Source organism: Oculina patagonica, unplaced genomic scaffold, assembly GCF_052425735.1.
Source record: "Oculina patagonica isolate OP01 unplaced genomic scaffold, crgOcupat unplaced643, whole genome shotgun sequence".
NCBI lineage: Eukaryota > Metazoa > Cnidaria > Anthozoa > Scleractinia > Oculinidae > Oculina > Oculina patagonica.
In genome coordinates, this window is record NW_027558519.1 from 1 (window position 1) to 10,061 (window position 10,061).

Consider the following 10,061-nt stretch of genomic DNA (forward strand, 5'->3'; position numbering starts at 1 on the left):
CGCTGTCTCTTATCTTATCTGTGCGTTCCTTTATTACATGTACGTTTTCTTGGCTGAGCAGAATGCTGACTCAACTGACGATCGAGTTCTTTATCCGACAATTCAATCCACCACGCCCTTTACTGGAACATATATCCTTCAAGATCAATGTTTTTATGTAGTTTAAAATCTATCTATCACTGGAAAGATGTACATGTATTTTTTTTTCTAAATTGCAATTCCACGCAGTGGCAAACCGGAGCTACTCAAATATTCGTGACAACAGAACAACTTTTAAAAACTTCTTAATGTCGAATATTCCATGCCAATTCCGATAATTTCCAGACTTTCATTTCTTTCATAAAGCACTTTTTAAAGGAAATTTTGCTAAAACTGTTTACTTTATGATTTATTTATTTTTAGAGCGCTGCAGTTATACCAGTAGATGTAGATAGATCCGCTTATTCGTGCGAAGCTTGATGCACAGGCGTATATACTGAGAGTTTACATTCGCGTCTCTGACAGCTAGCTGTCAGTTGTACCTACCTTTTTCTTCTAAAAAAAGGAAGGACTTGATATGTAAAACTTCGCAACCAATTATAATAGTTTAATTTATCAAAAATATCAAACTGGTAGACTTTTTTGTGTAGCAACTTAGATGAGCAAGTACTAGATATAACTGAAAGAACAAGAACCAGTATTGTGATCGGTAGCAGACATTTTGAAAAGGTTTTTAAGACTGATCTGGTTCTTTTCTGCTATTTTTTCGTTTTTCCTGTCCACCTTCATCAGAGCGATAGAAGGGATAGAGAAAGAAAATTATTTTGGAGCACCCCAGACAGTTGAACCCTACTCAAGAGCACCCAGGTTGTCGGGGACTGTTTTTTGTGTCCATCTAGCAATTTATAATTTAAATCTTCAATATTTCTTATTTCAGGGGCACCCAACGGAATATTTCGTTAAAATATCTGTTCGGAAGACGATTTAAGATCTAGAATTTTCGGAACATTCATTGTAAATTTTTTTGCTTGCCTGCCTTTCCTAGGATTTTCGAATATCTAAAAAATGGTATAATTGTTCATTTTTAACGGATTTTTACTCTAAAAAGGTCACCTAGAATTTTCGGGAGCCCTTCTCTGGCTGGAATTTTTTCGAAAAGGTAAGTTTTGATCCCTATAACTTTCGGATCACTAGACTTTCAGCTGGGAAATCCAAACAGATAAAAAAATTTTGAGGGGATAAAAATATGCCTATATCTACCGTTTAAATACTAAAATACGTTCAACGGCGCTATCTTTAAGTGGTTTTGAACTTTATTCTCGATGGGTTCCCCTGTTATTTCTCGAAATTTTACAAATTCTTTAAGAAAAACTGTTCTCTCCAAAACGTCACCAAAAATTAGTCAAGAAAAATATAAAAAACACCCCAAAACATAGCTTTATGAAATGAGCATAGAGATTTTGCATTGCTTGAAATGTGAACGAGATATTGTCAAAAAAGTGGCGCATTGAAATAACAGACAAGTTTACTCTCGCCCGTTTTAGGCACGTAAGCGCGAGGGAACATTTTTCCTTCGTTTACGGCGTCGCTGTGCCAAGTCGAGTGCCACGACTCCGCTTAGAAAAGCCTCTTGTTGTAGTTGTTAACACCGCACTCAAGAATCTGGGCGTCCCTCGGTCTTAAAGTACCTTTAAAAAACATGTACTATATTTAATTTAAATGCCTTTTAGCTCAGCTACGACGTAGCTACGGGAATAAAGAAGCATAAAACGTACCTCGCACACTGACGTCCTAGTGGCGGAGGAAATTTTCGAGTGAAAAATTATGCTACCGCATCCACTGGTGGTAAATATTAAATGGAACTACATCGACACTGCCGAAGTTAATAAGTTGTAGGCAAGATACCAATCGAATGCAACACGTGAAAACTTGGCTAGCTTTAACAGTAGAATTCTGATTTCTTAAACCCCCGAATTCTCGATTCTCCCGATTTCTCGAAGCAATTTTCGTTTGAAAAATCGAAATTCTGCTGTATAATATTATGCCGTAACCATTGATGATCAGACAGCCTCATAAAGAACGTGTATTAATCAATTGCCTTCGATCAACCTCCTAACGAGTCAGCAAAAAATACTGTTTATTTTCTTTGTTTCTTTTTTTGTTTGTTTTTGTTCGGTTCTGTTTTGTTTTTGTTTTTGTTTTTGTTTCAGGGAAACGAAACAGAAAAAAAGAAAACCGCTCAGCATACTCCTCTAGTCTATGCGGTGATATCCTCATATTTGCATACAAATAAAATCACTGTAGTTGAGAAAAATTTGATACCTCAAGTTCGATAGAGGCTTCCGTCCTGGTCGGTATGAGAGACTGCAGACCAAGGTTAAAATGCAGTTAAAGTAACGAAACGTCTGTCACAAAGCCATTTTACCCGGCCGGCTTTAAAGTTTGAAGGAATGTACGTCAGACAACGCTTCGTACGAGCGTAACGTTGTAAAACCTTTATTTATATACACGATGATACTTAAATCGTGAAGCTTGTGGGGTTGTGTGAATAAAAATACAAGTTTAAATAGAACAAATAATTAAATAGAAAAAATATATGTACAATTTAAAACAGTACTGAAACAACCTAAATTAAAGTTAAAGATAGAAAAATATAAAACTTAGACCCTCCCTATTCGAGTTTCTTAAAGTTTAAGGATTTTAATAAAAGCGTATATTCGCCACGTTTTGCTCGTGCGAAACATCTTCTGGTGTGCATTTCTTCAAACATTTGTTGAATCACGAACGTTGGAACTCTCTCCTCCGCAGAGGCCTCTTCCTGGAGAGGTTTATTTTTCGTGTTTTTCGCCTTCCCCCCACTGAAGGAGCCTATTGAGGAAGAGGCCTCTGCGGAGGAGAGAGTTCCAACGTTCGTGATTCAACAAATGTTTGACTGAGAAATGCACACCAGAAGATGTTTCGCACGAGCAAAACGTGGCGAAAATACGCTTTTATTAAAATCCACGTCAATAATATATAGATGAAACCGACCGGGTAAAATTGCTTTGGGACGGGAATCACAAATCACGAAAAAATAAAAGCCCAAATCACGTTTCACGGCAAAAAATAGCCTCTATCGCGCTTCACGTAAAAAGTACGTTCTGCGAAATACTCTCCATCCCCTCCCACCCACCTACCTGCCGCTCATCTTTGAACGCCTGCGATCTTTTTATTCCGGTCAGCAAAGTTATCTTTTCAGTTACCAGTCTTTCTCGTCTCTCTACAGAACCCGCCAACATTTGCATCGATGTTCTAAACAACATGACACTGTTTGAAAGCTTGGCTGGCTTTTATAATATTATGCCGTAACCCTTGATGTGGAAAGCGAACAAAACGACGCATTCTTTACCAAGAGTTCCTTAAGCCAATATTGATTCACGCAATTGTATTTCGTGCACGAAGCCGGAATTATTGAACGACGCGCAAAGGCAGAAGGACAAGAAGCGAAGCCGGCGGGCGAGCGAGCTCGAGCATTCAGCTGTTTTTTCTCTCCTTAGAAAATGTGGCCGTGGAAATCTTCTAGTCGTTCTCCAGAATATAAGGTGAGTTCAGAAAATCAAGCTTACCTAATACAACAGACAAACAACATTTGGCAAACTCTGCCTTAATTTGCGTGCTGTTCCAAAACGTCAGAACGGAGACCAGAGATTTCGCCGGTTGAAGTGAAATTTGTAGCGTTATGTACATGTACAGAAGTAGTTCAAACGAGATGCGATCGATCGGTCGTCAGTTTTTGACCTAAAAATTCGAGGTTAAGCTTATAATCTACATTACACTAATCTATCTATGTACTCGGGATGAGGACGCTTATGGTACGTAAACTTAAGCTTAAGCTTATATGATTTGTTTTTATTCTATATTCGTCGGTTTTTTTCCTCGTATGTTATGTTTAGCCTTAAAAGTACCAAACGACGTGAAATTTATGTATGCTTCCAGCATGCCTTGTAAATAAACATCCTACTGCCGGTGTCACAGCCGATTTGGACCCCCCGCCGATTTGGACCCCCCGGTCCAAATCCGCTAGCCGATATGGACCCCCCGGTCCAAATCCACTAGCCGATATGGACCCCCCTTCGCCGATTTGGACCCCCCTAAACAATTGTTATTTAAGCTTTGTCTCCTTCTTACTCAGTAATTTTTTCCATTTGCAAGCATATTTTTCAACGTTCCCTCGAATGACAACACAAAATTTGTAATTAAGAGAATGAAAACAAATGCATATCTCGTTATAATTCTGCCATTTTTATTATAGTAAATAAAATAACTTTATATAATAGCGATGCAATTTTGCGTTCTATGCAGGCCTGTAAATTATTACCGAAAATTACTATAATTCATTGCAAAGCTTATTGTAAACTAAAGACCTGACTAAAGACAGCGTCTAACTACGGATCCTGTTATAATCTTACGGTATTACTAACTTAAAGTCTTAGAAAATCGAGAACTTCGTAATATTCTTATTTTTAAATTACGCCTTAATATAGACAAAATAATTGCAATCAGCAGAAGTAATAAAACTCGCGTTCGCGCTTTTTGTGAGAATCTTTCTATTTCAAGTTTACAACTTTTAACAAAGCTAATCGGGACGTTGAGAATAACATAAATTTTACAATGCGCGTGCATGCTGTGTTTGGTAAACACCGGGGCGTACGTTGTCTATTTCCTATTTTCAATGTCCATGAAATATTCGTATGGACATTTAATCATCTTTTCTTTTATTCGTTTACGACTGCAGGAGTACGAAAGTAAAGTATGATCACTTCTGATGGGGGGGTCCAAATTCCCGAAGGGGGGTCCAAATTCGCTAGCCAATATGGACTCCCGGGGGTCCATATCGGCTAGTGGATTTGGACCGGGGGGTCCATATCGGCTAGCAGATTTGGACCGGGGGGTCTAAATCCAGGGGGGGTCAAAATCGGCTAGGACACCGGCACAAGTGCGCGTATGTTTTGACTGACAACCTAGGATAGTTTGCCCTTTGGAGTTCATTACCGTTTACATATTTATCAGAATAAGTTTTTAAAAGATCTGCTTTCTCTAGCAAGTCTACCCTATACTAAATTTATAAACGAGATGCTTTTTCTCCCAAATCACAGAAAAGTTCTATTAAACTGCCGATCAGCTGCCATCCCAAAGAAATAATTACAGCCGGCTTTTAGCGGTAAATTGCAGCTCTCAGTGAAACAAAGCTTTTTTTTCTCAGTGAAACAAACCTTTTAACTACACAAACTTATTGACAGTTGACTGATATATTAGCTGCTACTTGGAATATTTGTTTAGCATTAAATTTCAAACAACTCCTAATTTAAATATCTCAGTGGAAAAGCATTTTATTTAGAAAGCTCAAATCATGCCAAAGATTTTTTTATATGTAGAAAATAAAACAATAGATTGGAATTAATTTTCTGCCATAATTACAAATTCGTAATTATATACAGAAATGAGTCAGCAAATAAAATATCTAATTATGCTGGATAAAAACAATAGTAAAAGGCAAACTACAGCTGTAGTGAAATTAAACAAGATAGCAAAACTTGGTTGTGATTGCTGTAATTTAACCATTTCGGTCTAAGTTTGGAATGAATGAGTTCGAACTCATAACTGATGCTGTACATTTCTTTTAACGAGTTCTGAGAAATGAAGATCAGTCAAACATTATAATAGATCATCCCCTCGCTATAGTCTTGTTCATAGTGTTGTTTTTGATTATTCTTTTTCATAGTATTCTTTTTTTTATAGTATTCTTCCAAGAATACCAAATATCAAAAATAATAATTAAAAAAAAACAAGCCAAAGTTTTGTTTATCTTAAAATATTTTTATAAAATTAAGATACGAACCTGGACCTTCTAATGCCTTTTAATGAGTATACAGTTGTATGAAGGAGATCCTCACTCACGGTCCCTGAGCCATTTTCAAAAGATATTGCACAGCTATTCAAATCAACCTGTGTTATGAAACTACAGGACTCTACATCTACATGTAATGCAATTCAGCTCTCTATTCTTGCACATGTGTATACTTAATGTGAAAGGGTGTGCAAAAAATACAGAATGCAGACCAGCAGAATTTTTTTTAAGTATATAATTATTATGGTGTTACTATTACCATTATCGAGGCCCTGCCAGGGTAAAATCTGACAAGCGACATGGCCCAAAAAGTAGCAACAGCACATAAAATAAAATCGCGACAAATGACAACCCTTTTAGAAAAACTTAAATTCAGACAACGATTAGTAATTTTCCTTCAATTTTACTACCGACAGCGACGCGAAGTTTGATAAAACAGCGACATGGAACAATTTTTTTAAATTTAGACAAGCGACACAGGAATTCCCCTGGCAGGGCCTCATTATTGAGAGCTACTGTAACTGTAAACAGCTAACCAAAACATTATATTTTGGGATAACCTGTTGTGAGTGTTATTCAGACTAACCAAAGTGTTATTCACCCTCTTTTTATTTTGTTTTCAGTATGCATCAGATAATTCCAAGTATTATCCCCATCCTCACCTTGGACTCCAAGTATCACATCGTATGATGCAGCTCATGATTGGGTGCCTGTGCTTTGGTGTTCTGTTGATCTTAGTCAATATCTATCAGCTCCGCAGTTTAAATGCTGGGATGTCTGTGGGTGACCCGGACTTTGGAAGTTCACAAAGACCCATTGTTTGGATGAATGCCAAAAATGTAAGAAAATTAAATAAATTATTGTCATAATATTACATGTGTATTTGTATGTTATTGAAAACTTGAGAAAATTACCAGGTTCAAGTTTTCAAAGAGGGTGAAGCAAATTATAAGAGTTATTAATTTAGTTTATAATTGAAGGAGTGCATGGAATTGAAGTAAGGCCCTAAGTGACCCCTGATTAATTATAAAATTCCCTCTTTGATTAACAAGCATCCACAGGGCAAATGGAAGGAGAATCTAGCAATTTATCAGAAGTCACTTGGGGGTTTATTCCAGGCACCCCTTCAGTTCAATTCATCTGCTTGGAATGGTGTCTGTATAGACATTTAGTTTTGTATTTTTGTTATTCATTTCCTTGATAAACTGCTTTAACTTGTATTTGAACAAAGGATAATTTAATGGTAAACACCTTGAGTGGTTAACTTTTGTTATTTATTTATTTATTTTTTGGCCGGTGTCTCATTCACCCTGAACTAGGTTTTGACCAAGCATGGTAATGATGGGTTTCATTTTAATACACTATATAACTGAGAATTGTACATGACATGTTAGCAATTTAACTCATTTATTTATTATTTTTTCCTAATTCACTGACAGCTAAGATCAGGATACTTGAAGCATGTGATGGCAGTATTCAGTCGTATTGGTTACACCAGGACAGAGGCACAAAGTCGCTTGTTTGATGTGATGTGGGCGCATGATTACCCATTTAGTGGAGAGTTAAAAGACATGCTACAAACTTTAGAGCCTCATCAAAAGGTAAGAATCCACATGTGTTCCTGGGTCAGACACTTAGCTTTCACTGTGCGTACCTCCACCTGCATGTATAATTGGGTACCGGTACGGGCAAATTTAGTGCCGGGTTGAGTAAAGCTGGAGTGGACCGCTAGCATCCCATCCAGGGAGAAGTAAAAGTATGTACTTCTATAGTCACTTAATGCTACATAAACCTGGATAAGCACTGAGTCAAGCAGTATGGAACACTTAGCTCAATAAAGACTATAATGGTCACTTAAAAATAATTACCATATAATTATATAATTTTTATAAAGGCCCAGGGCTGCAGAATTTTTTTCACTTGAAAGGACATATGTCCTACTAAGACACCATCTTGTCCCGCCAAAACAAAATTGTGGTCGGACATCACCAAAAACAAAAGGGTGAATTTTATTCATTGTGGCTGTACAAATTGTCTGGACATCATGTCAGACCACACTAAGTCTTGAGATTTCGTCGGACATGAGCATATTTTGGTTGGCCAATGTCCAATGACCGACTGTTATTTGCAGCCCTGAAGGCCTGTCATTGATTTTTATTTCCTTCTTGTCATGTTTCAAACAAACACAAGCAAAGTCTTCAGAATACAGGGTTTCACTATGTATCATTATTTTTTTCCTCGCGAAGCGAGGCCGAAGGCCGAGCGTAGCGGGGTGTATAATTTTGTCCCTCAAAGGGATCAGGCGGGATGAAATCTCGTGTGGAGTTTACGGTCATATATATTTCTATATATATATATATATATATATATATATATATATATATTTGTGAGCTTGGTGTGTGGCGGAAATGACGTCACACGGCCGCCGCGCGCTGGTGGCCTAATGGTAAGGCGTCGAACTTGAAATCAGATCTTCGGAACTGAGGTCGGGGGTTCGAATCCGGCTAGGGTACGTGTTTTTTTTTTTTTTTTTTTTCTTTTTTTTTTTGTGGGTTCGAATTTTGAGCCTTTCATTTTTATCGTTTTTCTTTTCGGATTAAAATAACATTGATCTCCACATAATACTCCCTCAACGCCTATTCAGGCTATAAATCTTTCATCGCCATCAGGGGCGCGCGGGCGGAGGCTTCGAATCCTCCTGCCGTTCGTTCTTCTTCTTTTTTTTTTTAATGCCATCAAATAAATGTCCAAAATGCGACTATCCAATAATTTGTCGATGATTTTGAAAATAGCCTGCGCTTCCCAACGCTTTATACCTCTTTACGAACCAGAAAAAGCCACCATCTTCAAAGCGGAGTAGACCCTGGGAACGAGGGTGTCGCGGCCATGCCCGTTGAAATTTCTAACAAATATATCTTTCTGCCTACTGTGGAAAATTGAATATGTACAATTCAATAAATGTTCAACTTCAAATAATCCACTCCTTATTTATAACACCCCCCCCCCCTCCCCAACCCAGAGCTTCGCGAGGCCCTGCGAGTCACGTATTACTAGTATATGTTGTATTATCATTTAACTGCACATGTATCCTGTTTTGTGTGTTCTATAGCTACAACTTGTTTTTCTTTAATTTGTAGGTTAACCATTTTCCAGGCACAGGATTTATAACAAACAAAGTTAGCCTGGCTGTGAACCATTTTCAATTTATTCCTCCAGCTTTTGTAATTCCAAAGGATAGCAAAAAGTTCTTAGAAGAAGTAAGTACATTGTTTGTGTGTAGTGTACATATATAATACTGCACATGTACCACATTGGATTAACTAATAAAATATAAATAATTTACATTTTGTTATAATGTTGCTCATAAAATAATTTTAAAAAGGCTAAAAAGAGATAAAAGTTATCAAAGTTCTTAAAAACAAAACGTTTTCGACTCGAAGGTCATCATCAGTGTTAAATGAACATTTACATTCAGCTTGTTCATTTAACACTGATGATGACCTTTGAGTCGAAAACGTTTTGTTTTTAAGAACTTTGATAACTTTTATCTCTTTTTAGCCTTTTTAAAATTAATTTACATTTTATTTATAACTTCAGTGCATTGTATTTTGAATAAATTTGTGTTTATTTTGTACTGCTTTCAGTCACATTTTTATAACATATAAAATGTTTGTAACAATTATTCCACGAGCATGCGTTGGATATGAGATGGTAGATAGCCAACAAGGCACATATACATGTAGCACTGAGTTAATTGATACATGTAACTATCCGTATCCAACAAGTGGAATAATTGTTTTGTTAAAAAACACTGGCGCAAAGAATTGCAATATAAATTTAAGCTCCCCTGCTGTTTTCAGTGATGTGTACACCTACCATATTGATTATTACTCATTGGTACATGTATATGAGCTCAGATACCATGGCCTGTGAACCAATCAAAACTCAGGAATTGCAAATATATACCATGACTAGTTTTTAATAACACAAGATATTAATATTTATTAATATCTTGTGTTATTAAAAACTAGTCATGGTATATATTTGCAATTCCTGAGTTTTGATTGGTTCACAGGCCATGGTATCTGAGCTCATATACATGTACCAATGAGTAATAATCAATATGGTAGGTGTACACATCACTGAAAACAGCAGGGGAGCTTAAATTTATATTCATAATGTTATTGTTAATAAT

General features: G+C 36.8%; 1 protein-coding gene across 1 annotated transcript; it reads left to right on the forward strand.

The window, feature by feature from the left end:
* Positions 1-3,269: 3,269 nt before the first annotated feature.
* LOC144641053 (putative tubulin polyglutamylase ttll-15) lies at positions 3,270-9,123 on the forward strand (the record flags this gene model as incomplete). Its single annotated transcript, XM_078500109.1, has 4 exons — positions 3,270-3,560; positions 6,490-6,705; positions 7,306-7,467; positions 9,004-9,123. Coding segments are annotated over exons 1-4 (540 nt in total), but the record flags the coding sequence as incomplete, so codon positions are not given.
* Positions 9,124-10,061: the final 938 nt, after the last annotated feature.